The sequence below is a fragment of the Metopolophium dirhodum genome, chromosome 4 (genome assembly GCF_019925205.1).
Source record: "Metopolophium dirhodum isolate CAU chromosome 4, ASM1992520v1, whole genome shotgun sequence".
NCBI lineage: Eukaryota > Metazoa > Arthropoda > Insecta > Hemiptera > Aphididae > Metopolophium > Metopolophium dirhodum.
Genome location: NC_083563.1, coordinates 25,559,681 through 25,575,105, shown reverse-complemented (window position 1 = coordinate 25,575,105; position 15,425 = coordinate 25,559,681). Strand labels below are relative to the sequence as shown.

At 32.8% G+C, this 15,425-nt stretch overlaps 1 protein-coding gene across 1 annotated transcript in view; it reads right to left on the bottom strand.

Annotated features, from left to right (window-relative positions):
• Positions 1 to 15,425, bottom strand: part of LOC132943468 (E3 ubiquitin-protein ligase MYCBP2) — a 280,697-nt gene that overhangs the window by 14,875 nt on the left and 250,397 nt on the right. Inside the window, 7 exon segments of the mRNA XM_061012481.1 lie at positions 228 to 528; positions 1,019 to 1,195; positions 1,834 to 2,036; positions 2,732 to 2,883; positions 4,129 to 4,310; positions 4,384 to 4,462; positions 4,843 to 4,992. Of these exon segments, the coding sequence (XP_060868464.1) occupies positions 228 to 528; positions 1,019 to 1,195; positions 1,834 to 2,036; positions 2,732 to 2,883; positions 4,129 to 4,310; positions 4,384 to 4,462; positions 4,843 to 4,992 (1,244 nt within the window).

Genomic DNA, 15,425 nt, shown 5'->3' with positions numbered 1-15,425 from the left:
ATTCCAGTATAGAGTGTAGATATAATATGAATTAGGTATTACATTTTTATTTGTAGGAGGGGGTTAGTGTAATGTTAATAAATAGTAAATAATATATTATAATAATGTAATAATAATAAATGTTAACGAATTTGAAAAACGACATCACGTTTCCACTCTATTGTGAGTATCTCATAATATTGGTTTGTCGTAAGTATGTTTTTATAATAATATATCAGAGATCTTACCTGTAGCATATCGGCCGCGATCTGATCCCACAACCTGACCATGCAGTTGAGGGCGGGCGGCAGAAAGTTGACGGTGGTCCGGCACTCGCCGCCACCACCGGACGGTTCCGGTTGCGCGTGATGGCTGTCTGCTAGTTCCGAGTTACCAGAACTGGTCATGCTCTCCTCGGTGATGGCTCCCTCGGCGGGTAACGCCATTCCGGGTTTCGGCCGGTTAACTTCGTTGGGTCGGATGTGCCGGTAACCGCCTGCGCCGGTCGTCACTTCCACCGAATGCCTCTGCGGGCCGCGGTCCTTGTTCCTGCAGGTGTAACATCAAATTTCACATAATCGCGTCATCGTAATAATATGCCGCATGATCTAGAATCCGGGTGTAGCTCTATGGTATACAATATGTGGGTCAGATTTCTAGTTGAAAAATTGGCTGTGATCCCGCACACGATTTCAACGCGATACCCCCCTTGTTATTTTGTCTAACCAAATTTAGATCACCGACATAATATTATTATGTATGTTTTAACAATACATAATATTATAGTTCTCATACCTAAAGGGACTCGGTATTGTATAAAGATATCCAACAAAATTATCTGGATAAGATACAATAGATAAAAAGATAATCAAATATGTATCTAATACTAATGTGTAAAACAGCGTTTTTGCTATTAATATAATAATATATTATACCTATAAGTCAAAATTTTTAAACTCGTTAATACGTACTGCACATCAGAGATATTCTAATAATATAAATACGCGATTTGCATTATTCTGTGCCTGTTAACACATACCTTTCAGTCATCCGTTTCGTCACCACCGCTCCGTTCTTGGGAAGACTCGGATAAAACTTCAAAAATGACGCGCAGGTCATAGCGTCGTGGACGATGCCTTCATGCCACAGGAACGCGGCAAACACGGCACGGAGGCTCTCTGCCATCGACGGACTTAACGCCATTTTCACGGTTTGTCTAAATCGTATAATTAATCACACAATTAGTTGCTGTAAAATTAATGTTTAAGATATTTCCAACCCAATCTTGTTCAGTCAATTATTAGTTATTAGTCTTAGATTTTTGATTTACCAGTTGGTATAACATAACGGTTTAAGTAGGTACATTCTTTATAGGCATTTCTAAAAAATAATTATCATCGACAAACAAAAAAAGAAAAATTTCGATGTAACCTAGAAATTGTAGAAAACCGTGTTGGTGTGGAAATAATAAAACATTTAAAAAACAATACCTGCGGGGATGTAAATATTATTATTTTTATATTATTTATACGGTTTTTTGTCTTTGTAAATGAACTCTATGCGGATATAACAAACTTAATATTATAAACTCAGTTAATATAATATATTATTAAAATACATTTATAAAATTAATTAATTTTAACAGTATGCAAATACTATATAATATTCTACTTTAAGTATACAATTTCCACAGAACATTATTTTAGAAATATAGTTATCAGACGGAAATTGAAATTATAATTATTCAATTTTTATAACATATATTTGCATTTTAAAAGTGGTTAATGTTTAATCGCTATTTGTTTAAACCAGCGACTTATTTAGTAAAACATTGATGTATTTAAATTAACTTACTTTGGTTCTTGTAAGGTTATATCTGGTTGATCTTTGGATTCTGGTGAAGAGACAGGATCAGTTTTTAATCCATTCTTTGAATTTGAACGATTTTTTAGTGTCAACTTCTGTTTTATTTTACTATTAGGTACAAAACTGACTCTCTCATTTTCCGGCGTCGTTTGTGTGGCTGCTTGTGCAACGCCAGGGAAAATTTCTACTTTCTGTTTACAAAAAATACAATACAAAATAATTGAGATAACTTATACTGCTACAAAGGTTTCTTTAGAACTCTGTTTCCTGATTTAATTATGACCAAATTAACAAACTTGTTTCACAATTAAAAAGCCACTAATGCGGGTAGACCATACGAAAGGAGATTATGCTAAAGTTTAGATTCATTATAGCAAAGTGAGTGACTAACACAACAGACAATAATCGTTATTAAAATATGTAGGTTTTGTTTAAGAATTTATTTTTTTTATTATAAAATGTATAAGTAGTTAATGTAATAATACTTTAAATACTTAAAAAAAAATTCGATAGTTCTGTAGGTAATTATTCTGTAGGCATAATTTTAAATTAAACACAAATGTATTAATTTATACATTTATAATTATGTTTGATTCTGAAACAAATTAATTGTTCACGATGTGCCATTGAACAATAATCGTATAAGAATTATAAATCTGTTTTAAGCACCACTACATTTTAACGAAATTCCCTGGAAACTTTTTTTATAAAATATGTTCTTAAAAATGGAAAAAGTGCGTTTTATTTGAGGCTCCTCAATTAATGATTGACGTCAGAACCAAGAGGGATTACTACATTTTTTTTTCGTTTATTAACCATCGGCGAGATGGGGTCAAGGGTTGTCGACATTTGACATCAATAATGCGGTATGGATGTGGTAACGTACAGTCAAACATTCCGGTTGATCTGCTGAGCTTTCAACGGACGTGGACAAGCTTGAGGTCATATGGGTATCAACCGAGGATGAACTGGTGGTCGGTGGTGCTGTGGTATCGCTTGACGCCGATAACGAATGATTGTACGTCGTTCTTCTGGAACCTGGAACGTATATATAGTTACATTATGGTTAGTATGCACAGTCATAGATGAACTAGGTACATGCGCACAGTTATATTATAATATATTTATTATTCGACTGTGATAAGTCTTACAAATTAAAGTTGAAACTGAAATTGGAAATTAAATCTTAATCTTTTCAACTCAGATTATTCATTATTGCCGTAGACTTAAAAAATAAAAATCTAATTAAAAATATGTAAATAATGAAATAATGAAATCTTTAAACTTATTAACTTAGCTGACTTAACTTGACTAATTAATTATCCTGATTTAACCTATTTATCTCAAAATAATCGTTGACTTATTATTTTTTTAATTAAATTATGAAAATGTACTTTCAGTATTTGAGTTGTGACTTGTAAGTTTTCTTTTCCGGTATCCATCTCATCGTATTTTGGCTTAATCTATCTTTGTATTTATCAACATAATCCGAAGCGTTTATACGGTGTGACCCTTGACACCACCTTGATATATTTATCATAATTTTTTGCATTCCAATAAAATGTTTATTCATGGATGGGTATTTTTGTATAATGCATAAAAAAACGCAGGTACCTATGTACGTTTTAAGTTGATAATAGTATGTCGACGAATAGTAAATATAATAAAAAAAATAATGATCAAGTGTATAATGTATTGATTCTGACTTCTGAGAAAATAAACATGAGACATTCTAAATGTTTACACTATATTATATTATATACAAATTATAGGTATTATAATACTTGATAATATTATATACATATAATGACTCAACTAGTTAAACGATCATGCATGAGTAAGAGATAAGAATAGTCGATATTGGCACCGGAATATAAAAAACTTTTTCAAATGTATAGTCATTGATGAAAAAAATCTAAAAAAATATAAAATTGGATGTTGTATTAAATATATTAATGTTATACTTTGACTATTTAAAATTGAAATTATAAAGTAATAACGTTTAAATTCCACTTATATATTTTGTAAAATGTAATATATTTTGTTTTAGAAAAATAATTTACAACTTCATATAAATAACTGGTTATATTTTAATATATAATGTTCGAAATGTTTTTATTTTTTTTTATTTATGACTTTATTAAGTTATTACAGTTTTAATGTAACTCGGATGGTGATAGGACTATGAGGGGGTACCCAAATACGCCGTTGGGCGGAATAATTATCAAACCGTCGGTAGTAATAAATAATAATATTATAGTAAATATGAATTAATCTACTCACCCGTCACGTCTACTTTGCACGCGATTTTGTACGGTTGTTGTTTGGCCTTTTCCGCGGCGTACTTATTGCCGGCCGTCTTGCGTGGACTACTCGGTGGCATCATTACCATGTTTCCGTTGCTCAAACGACTGTCCTGGCCTACGGGTCGATGATATGGTATCGGCAAAGGGTTGGCGTTCAGTCTGGAAAAGTCAAGAGATTATAGTCAATTCGTGCAAACAAGACTAACACCATCGACGATCGCGCGCCACCTACCCTTCTATCGCTTTCGCGTCCTTTTTCCGTTTAGGCGAGTACTGCTTTTCCAATTTTTCGATTTTGATATCGTTATCGTCTGAAAATTAAAAAACGACGCATTTCATATCTATTACTGCAGTCTGCAGAAGTTTATCATTATCGGGACTTGGGAGTATCCAGTACTTGAATTGAAAATAGGAATGGTCACCATAAAAAGTATATACCTGCCACGAAAAACCTTTTAGCTCATCGTCTAGAATATCGTGTTATAGCTAACTCTATAGAGTCTTCGAAAACATAATATTATCATTATTGTAGGACTTCGAAATTAAATTAAAATAGGAATTGATATTAAGAAACATAGTGAATACATAGATAGTATAATAGAAGAAACGCAGCGTGATTGTACTAAATTACTATAGTTATAGGTTATCGTTAACAAACACGATGGGATATAATAACTTCACGGTGTCTCACCCATCATGTCCAACTGCTCGATCACGTACGAACTCGTGTTGAAACGTGGTGGCTGCGTGTTGGCGTTGTTGCTCCTGTTGGTCACTTTAGGGTCTCTAACCTCGTTGTCTATTCGCTGCACGAAACACTGCAGGTCTTGTCGCTCCATTTCTGTAAACAATTTCGAATGTAAATTTCGATTGATTTTACGACGACATGTACGTAATAATAATATTATGCGCCCGAAACGCCATCGAGTGGCGCCTTCAATATATTATATTCATCGATGGACGAGCAGTGCTCGTTCGACGCATTATCACACTTATATGCCTACATGGCTAACCATGGATATAATAACAACTACTGTCGTAGGGAATACGCAGTAATTGAGTGATAGTGATAATGATTTCGATACTTCTACTACGCCGTTTTTGAGTCCTATCATCGATGACTGGTTTGACAGATTTCGTTACAATTATTGGCGATTTTTTTTTTTTATCTCCACAATTAGCTAACCTAACCTGCGGGCTGTAGACAATCGTATTCATAACGATTAATATTATTGATAATTTGGGTGGCTATATAATATCATACTATTATCCTTATTGCTGAATGTAACCGATTGAGTGTGTCCTAAGTACAGGGGCGTATACAAGAGGCGATGTGAGGGGTATATCCCTCTGTAGGCCTTTTCTTTAATTTTATAAAATAGTGTTCTTAGTCGAGTTAGTGCGTTACAAGAAAACATCAAAAAAAAAAATTCAATTCAATTTGTACTATAATTGTTTGATGCAGGGGCGCAATTTCGAATTTTTGAAAGGGCTACTGACAACTATAAGTAAGTAATCGAAAAAAGGTTCAGCAGACCGATATATCGTATTATAATAATTATTATAAAAAATAAATTTTTGCTTCAAAAGTTTAATCGTTTTATTTTCCGTGTATTAATCTAATATATTATCTAATAATACAAACTTTGTACTTAAATTATTTTCACTAAAATTTAAATGTTTATAGATATGCTATAGCCTATAATAAATGCTTATATATTACATACATTTTGTTATTTATTCTTTTAATGTGCAGGTACCTAGGTTTAAATTTTTGTCTGATCCCTTCCCCCTTAAACAAAATGTATGTATACGCCACTGACTCCGAATTCCTCGGTGTATGCTGCAGGAAATTATTCATTAGCGAAGGTGACTATTATTATAGACTAGGTATATCAATATAATACCTAATTAATTTTATAAATGTTAAATTACATGGCAGACTGTTATTTTCCAAAAATTTTTTAGCTGTGCGAATTGAAACAGCTTCGTTAACGTCTGTACATCTGATTGAATTTCCGCAATGTGTTCACAATAATACAATATAGCGTTAAACCAAGTAACCCCATATCGTTATAATATGTGCTCTGGCGGTAATGGTATTTCATTGTTTGTAATATTTTTAAATGACTGTGTACGTATAGGTGCGCTTTTCAAAATACCTGTTTTACAGAAGATACTACTTAACCAACATCCGGAAATCTATCTCGTAGGTTTTCAGCTAGTTGATGCAGAGCAGGAGCAGAGCACATTAAATAAATTAGATTAGAGGGTCTGTATCGGAATCCCGACGTTGACCATATTACACGCGGCTGCATAGCTTAAAACCAATAAGACGTTGTCATGTTCAACCTTAGTAGGTTAGGTTAGGTATATTTAAATAATTTGAAATCGTTATTCGATAACTTATTTAGGGAGATATTTTCCGAAAGCAAAGCTTCGCATAAATCTCGATGAAAAGAACTCTTTTTTCCTGCGTTTTTATTTGTAACTAATTGTTGTGTTACCTAGTTATTTTTATTTTCATTTCGCTGAACTGCTCGGATTTGTTTTCCAGTTTTAGATGTTGGAAAACATATTTTAATCACTTGTTAGTTATTACTCTCCACTTTTATTCCATAGAGTGTAAAAAAATAATAGCATATGTCATATGAAAATATGTCCATCCGATGAAAATACATCTTTAAAAGTTTAAACTCAATCACAAAACTTTTTAGACGTTTTCTAGTCGATTGTTGTACCTTTGACATTTAAACAACACAAACCTAGGTACACGTCAAGTAAAAGCGATAGACATCGGTCTATACAATTATTAATTTAGTACATAATTTTATCTAATCGCCGTTAAATTTGGGCCTCAGGTGGGAAATACGATATACTATACTGTACAGTGTACATGGTATTATAATATACTATACTATTCATAGGCGATGATATGCACGATGGTGTGAATGAATTTAAACAGTGTAAATCGTCTTCATTAATAGAAGCCTTCATAAATGGCCTCTAGTGAAAACTTAACTTGAAAACTACACGCTGTTAAAATATACTATAATAAGAAAAAACATTCAAATATGCAAAAATATGCGCAGTAAAATTGTGTATTTAAATTCTATATAACATGAATAGGATTTATATTTGACTCTGATAGTTTTTAAACAATTCAGAAAAAATATGCAAATACTAGAAGTCCCTAAGCTTACAGTTATATAGTCGTTGTTGTAATTTTCTAAAATATTCTACTTTTTCAAAAACAATCACTATTATAGATGGATGGGTGGTACTCCTAAACGAAAAACGCTAATGTAATGTGAAAAACAATTATTACATCGACATTCTTTGTAACACTTCAATAGAATGGTTTGTATATCCTCCGTTGATACCGATATTCGTGCTCGTGTATTGCCTATACACCCCCAGGCACATTGTTTTGAGGTCATTTTCGTCTATACGGCGGCGGTAGTGGCATGTAATCGTACGTCGTACCTATATGTGTGTAATATTTGTCTATTAATAATTTTTCCCCGAGCACGCATGCTGCGACCGGAAAGGAATGCGATTCGTACGCTGGCCCGGGAAATTTCGTGTCTAGAATAACGCGTGTACGGTATTTAATTAAATTAATATAATATAATATGGCCGGAAAAATCATGAGCGGGACCGTCGCGACGTGGTTTGCTGTCTCTACAACAATCATAAAACAGAGCTTAAGGCGACGATTCGCCGAGCAGGAAATGGGAAATAATATAATAATATATTGTTGCAGAGGAAACGTCGCACTGCCCGCACTGACAATGCTTAAGTTTGCGAGCGTTTGATTTTATAACGAGAACTTATCATATTACTATAATATACAACAATAATATAACTTATTATAATATTTTATAACGGTGATCGAGAATTCGAGAATGTATTATAAACATGACGTGACAACGCGGGTAGGTATGCCCACCCGGTTTTCTTACGTATTTTCCCAAGGATGCGAATAGCCTATATAATATTATTATAATATGTTTTTACCTACTATATTATTATTTTTATGCGTTCTTTCAAAATGTCCTTTCTGGGAGGTTGCAGTCGTTTACGTTTTCGGTACCGACTCCGTCGTTTGAAAAAACAAAACAAAATTATATACCTATAGATAATGATATTTCGGTAGCCGAGATGGCAACTATGTATATTATATACGAAGACCGCGAGTGGATAACGGCTGACGACATAATACGTACGTATGATAATAATATTATGTAAGTATGCGTGTGTGGCACTGAAAATTGTGTAGCATTTTGTAAAGTTTTTAGCGAAAATGATACCACGGAAAGAAAATATAATAACAACACGCCAGTGCGCACGCGCGTGCGTACCTGCATGATAATATTATTATGGCTGGTACGCAAACACCAATATTAATAGTGGTTGCAAAGGCCGTACTAAAAGTACGCGGAAACAATAACGATATATGTACGCTGTGCACACATTATATAATGAAATCATCTCGAGGTACTGAAAAATCCACATTTAAAATAAGCGATTATCATAAAATCATAAGAGTTATAGGTATGACGTGTGTGGACGAATATTAATTCTAAGTGAATGTGTAACCTCACCATGGTAAACGTGGTATAATCGTGATGCGTATTTATGGGAAAGAAACTGTATATTATTATTTAATATATTGTACCGGCCGAAGAACCCCTAATTTTCAATTTTGAAATACCTATTTCAAGTTAAATATTTCAAATTCAAAACCCTACGTGTAACAATTATAGACTAAACAGCTGGTCATATGATATAATATTTTCCCAGGAGACTCGGTCGTCTAATCGGTCAGGTCAGGTTTGGGTAACTCTACAGCTGTCGACGAAATTTGTTTTCGAAGTGTGTGTTTTTTACGACGTGTTCTGCAACTCAAACGCTAATGTCGAACAAATATCACCACGATTAAGACACTCGCGCAGCACCTTTAAATAAAATATTATTATATACCGGCTGACGTTTTGTTGAAAAAAACATTATTTATAAGTCGTCGCATTATCATATCTGCGGGTTGTAATATAATAACAAAGATATTATTATACCGTAAACGAGATAATATTACGTTTCGTCGAGTTATGTCAAACGGAAAATTACATTTCGAGAACATTTTTTTTCATCATCATAATAATAATAATAATATACGGTAGTTATATTTACTTTAAACAAACGGGCGCGGCGTGGCCACAAAAAGAGAATGAGAAACGCGTGCGAGGTAGCCGCCGAAGGTAACGTGGCGCGGTGTGGGTGGGGGTGGGGGTGGGGGTGTACACAAACCGGGAAGCCTTAAGCCCGAGGGAGCCCGCCGCACTAACTCCGACCAAAGCTCTTTAACTGTGTCCTTTGAAATTTTGTTTACAAGTCGTCAACGTGTGTGCTATTGACGTTTTTCTCGTGTACAAAGTTGCCGGCCGCGCGACGACGGATATAATATATAAGAGACCGACCAAGATTACGCTGCAGGTAGGTAGGTACAGTGTATTATAATAATATATATAGTCGAGTTAATCTATTATATGAAATAAACACGAGACCGGCGGGGAAAAGCGAACCGGAGATCCACCTGCGGCGGCTGCTGTTGTATATTAGATACACCGTATATACATATCATATACAGAGGCTATGCGTATAATATAGACTGGTGCGGTTCAAAGGACTTTCGCTTTTGCGTTTCGTCAAGACCGGCACAGGGGTAGACAGATATGTAGTAGACACTTGGGCAAGTGGTTCCCGTTTGGAAAATTTTTAAAATCTATCTCTAACCGCTCGCCGAAAACTATACTGATGTACATATATAGGTACCCATGTTGCTCATTGGTTAACGCTCTATTATTGTAATGTACCTAATGCGTAAAATCGCACCGTAATACACGAAATCATAAATTTTATGTTTAGTAGCTTAAAATAGATAGATATAATATGTTTATTGTTTACGAATTTTTTAAAACCTAATTCCGATTAAACAATTGTAATTTTTTTTTTACCACAGTATTATCATTATAATACTATTATTATGTAGTCTAACTATAGTCTATAAGTAGGTACACGAAATGTTTGATAATTTAACTCCCCCCCTCCTCCTTGTTACAGAATTTATAGTACGTAATTTTATAATTTTTTTATCGAAAACAGCGTACAGGCCAATCTATAGCACTGTGCGTTCACCATAATATCTAGTTCGTTAAAACGAGTACATATATAAAACCGAGATATAGACATATCTAGCTATGATAAACCAGCAGAACTTTAAAACTCAAAAACTTCCACAATTACAAAGAAAAAGTCCTCTTGAAATTTCCCGCACACTGTATTATAACAAACCCTCATTATGCTACAAAAACTCGATATGTAACTCAACATTACTTTTGTATTTGGTCTCTTCGATCTAAATACGATCCATGTCATTGTCCATGTATTACCAGCAGTAATATGTTTAATGTTTATAATATTATTATGAAGCGTTTAATTACTTAATGTGTACAATTTGCATTCACGACTATTATTTTTTCTATTAATTAAAACAAAATATATAACTTCATATAGTTATAAAAGTAGGAACTACGTGGAAGTATATTATTTTAATAATCATTTAATTAGATATTAAAACAACATTACGACCAATGTAAATATACGTGAAGCTCTTCAAATTTATTTCAAACTTAATCAACTGTATCATTAATATTGACGGCAGCCAGTTGTATATTTTTTATATATTTTTCATAATTTAATATTTACTGACCACATTTTTGAAAAATAAGAGACTAAATACAAATCCTTAGAAATAAATAGAATATTATGTGGTTGCTTTCGTTTGTAAAAAAAAAATATTAAAGAAAAAAAAATTACATCTATAATAAAATATGTTAAGATATATAATAAAAGCACTTTAAATTTGTAATTGCTGTTTGAGCCAGTTATGATAAAAGTAATCCACGTCCTATGTATTTATTATTAATATTAAAAACTTAATATAAATGGCTAATAATAATAACCTTCAGATATTTTACTTTCTTGATTTTTAAAAAAAAAAAAAAATATACCTAAAAGTACTATAAATACTTACAGTTTTAATGAATAAAAAATATCAAATAAGTTTAAAGTTGGCCATAACTATTGGATTTGGTTATTGAGAAAAATATTATTTAAAAGGTTAAATATAGTTTTTGGTTTAACTAACTTATAAGTACCATTTCGATTTTTCAAAAATATAAAATAAAATAAGATTGAAAGAATAGGGTTAAGGGGATTGGATATCTGCCATTTTACATTTAAAGTCATTAAAATAGGTAAGAGTTTGGTTCATTTAGCATCTCCGAAAAATGTATCGGAAAAGATATTTGATTTTGAAGTTAAATTAAAAAAGAAAATGTATACCTATACCTACATATTGTTATAATTTATCAATTCAGACATAATCTAATTTTAAAAAATCAAAGAATATAAAATATAATTATTTAAAATTAATTAATTAATGTATTACTTTCGAGAAAATATGTGAAATCATTCGTATTATAGTATTGCAGCAAAAGAAAAAACTTCTACTCCTTGCGTTTTTCATGATCTTCTCATAGACATTTTACCTTTAAAGGCCCCAATTATCTTTTCCCGAGAAAATTTTGAGTTTATGTAATATTATGTTGAACGAAATACCGACGACTGTCTACGTAAAACAAATGTGCTAAGTATTTGCGAAAAAAACATTATACGCACTATACGGCTTAACTTACACCCGCGCCACGGCTCGTGGGTCATGGGGTTCACATGGGTACCAGCTATACGAGCTAGCTATATTAATATGTATACCAAATAAAAATATAATTATAATGTACTTTCGAAGTTTTGGTTACTAAGAACAGGTTCATTTTTTAGTGTGCACAAAAAGACACGTATCTTGTTCAAATCTGAGATATGATTATATGAATGTCATCATAAATGCGGAGTGGGCTTTCGTTTATATCTGCAGCAGCAAACGATGGACGTCGACTGGTCGTGGATTCGCGAAACGGTTTTCCCTTTTAAAAGACGATCGAAAACAGCACAAGACATACCTAATATAGAGGCCAGCGAGTACCTGCCGCGCAGTCTTTGATCGATAATTTGGCGTCAGCTACAATATATAATTTATAAATATATATATATATATATTACGAGCCCGCGGTGACTTATTAACAAGATATATCGCGTAAAATAAGCATTTATAATGTATATATATATATATTATATATACTTGCAGCGTTATAGTAATTGATAATTTTGGGCTTTCGTCCAGATATATTAAAGTCGCCTGGCACGCGGCCCGATCGCGGCGCGCGAGTGTGTAACCCCTTTTTCAGCGCGGGTATTTACCACAGGTTAGGTATAAGGACCTCGTCGCTGGCGGTAGATGCTTATGGGGCACACGTCGATTTATTAAATTCCGACTCCGGCGAAATTCGCTACCGTATTTACCTATACTACACGTTTATAATATTTTAACACGCACGCGGAGATTTTAATTATCGTTTAACGGATGCGCGCGTCCGTCTGCCGGTGCTGCCGCCGCAGCAAATTGAATTACTGTACGCGTTTAATTTACCGACCGAAATTCGAAACAATCTGTGTGCGCTTGTAACACTATTATAATACATACGAGTGCAACAAACAAATTAGCCATGTTCGAGTCGCGGAATTCATCAACGTGAAACGTTTTCACGGCATCGCGCTGGCGTTTTGTTGGCGGGGGGGGGGGGGGGGAGGGGAGGGGAGGTGGAAGGAAGGTCGGTTGCAGGTACCGTTCTGTGCACTAATGATATGGCAAACAATGGAAATGTTGTGTGTGTGTGTGCGATATTTATTGTTTAAGTTTTCATCGAAAGAGGAGTGTGTTTAGCCAAATTTGTGTACACTATATTATAATATTATTATATGTATCAAAATAATAATATGTGCACATGGAGGTATTACAACGGTGGTTGTAGTCCTACCGCTGAATTTTGATACTCTATCGTCAAATTGTTATTAAACCGTGAGTAAATCAGACTGCAGTTCGTCGGTCATGTGCACCCCTCAAAGTAACCTACTTTGGTTTTTTTTTTACGTGTGTGTGATGTGTTGTAGGTATGCACAGAGCGGTCGTTTATTATTTTTTCGACATTCGAGCGATTTTTTAAAATTTAAATAATTTCGTAATTTATGTTTTTGAAAACTTTCACGATCACGAAATCGAGCAATTAATTAAAACCAACATAAAACCACAAACCCACTATTATAGGTACAAGACAAGTTATGCTATAATTATAATTGCATTATTGTAATAATATTATTATTATTAGCATATCGATGGTTATAAATTATAATATACATATTATATTTAAAATTTTACTTTATTTTAGTATTTTATATTATTGTATTTCGTACACAAGAAATTGAACATTTTAAAACCACGTTGATTTGAATATATTATGTCACAATATTACATATAGTTACCGATATACAATTACTTATACCACATTAGCACATATTATTATTAAATATATACATATATATATATATATATATCAGTTTATAAGTATGGCTCATATACGAGTTGATTGAAAGTTGATTTTTAAAAAATTAATAATTGACGATAACATGATGGGTCGTACCCACACTGTGGGTCTAATTGTATTTTATAGTATTTAATAAACGATAACGAACGTTACAGTATCCTGGCGAGTGGCGACGGGTTAACGTAAATTAAACTGTTAAATAAAATGTATTTATATATTAACTAAATTTGTTTGTTTTCCTATTCGATACTCAAATATATGCGTACTAACCTATAAATATATAATATGTCTGAATAATATTTTGATGAACTTTGACAGTCTAAATGCATGAATGACATGCCGACTCTTAGTAATAGTATTTCAGACAGTTTAACTATACCAAGCAATGCGCGTTATTAGAAAATTTGCATTTCAGTTTATTTAATAAATATAGGTACTTTTGTGTGACGTTCGTTTTGATGAAAATGTATTTTCCTCCAGCCTTGGGTAGAAAACGATTTAGTTCGGTAGTTTTATCTATACGATCATTACAAATAGTAACATTACAGACATGTACAGAATTTTTTTTACTGGAATATGGAATTTCAATAATTTTATTCTAAACGACCATAGTTTTGCGTGAGATTATGAGTTTGATTTTTAAAGTGCAGTAAATACACCTGTGTTTAGTAATTTATTCTGAACATTTATATAGTTAAAAATTTTCTACAACGTGATTTTATAATTGTATTTACATATTATACAAAATATAAAAAAATAATAATATACTGAAACGAGTATATGCAAAAATAATATGTACCAATTGTAATAATTTCATAAGTTATTTAAAATTGAAATATTTCATATCAATATGTCATATTGGCGAACAATATTCAATAAAAATTAACGGCGTTTACTTATCAATCATTACGACTTTATACTGATTAATTTCAATCAAAATGATAACGGACTTGTGTAGTTCTATCGCATTAAACAGCGTTATAAAATATAGTAGTATTAATATAATATGCCAAATGCGTAGGTAATTAATTATAATTTTATACGTTACCAAAAAGGCGCAGTGGTGTGTAAAAAGGTTGCTTCTTCCGCATCGAGTCGTATGGATATTTTATTATATCTATGAATATTGAACTCTCACATATTGTAGGTACAATAAGATAGGTTAGGTTATCCTGATTAATTGTACCGCTTTTCCTGCAGTAAAGCCTTTACCCTAGCAGTGGGTTTTAGAAGATAAGGGACATAGTGGCTTATAATTAATGCATCCGCATTAATACAATAATGACCGGTCAAACTTTCAGGGCTTCAAGACTTGATTTAATAGACTCGAAATGATAAATTGTTTTTCTTTAAATATTCAATTTGCGTAATCGTTTTTAAAATCAAAATTATAGCTGGGCATAATAATACACTGTGAAAAACAAGCGAAACAAAAATACAGTCTCGATGTGGCCACGGTGCACTCGACCACACAGTTGACCTGCATGGATTTAGTCAGACGATGGCTATGGCAGGGGATTATTATGGGGACTAGCTGTCCATGAGATTACTACAAACCACTCCCAATAGACGGCCTTAAAATTCGACTAGTTTCAACGATAATGCAGTCAACATTATATTTGAAGGAAAACTTAAAAATATTGTATTCAGTTTATTTTTCAACGTTTATAAACAATAAGTGTATTGTTTATACCTATATTGAATATTCATTGTA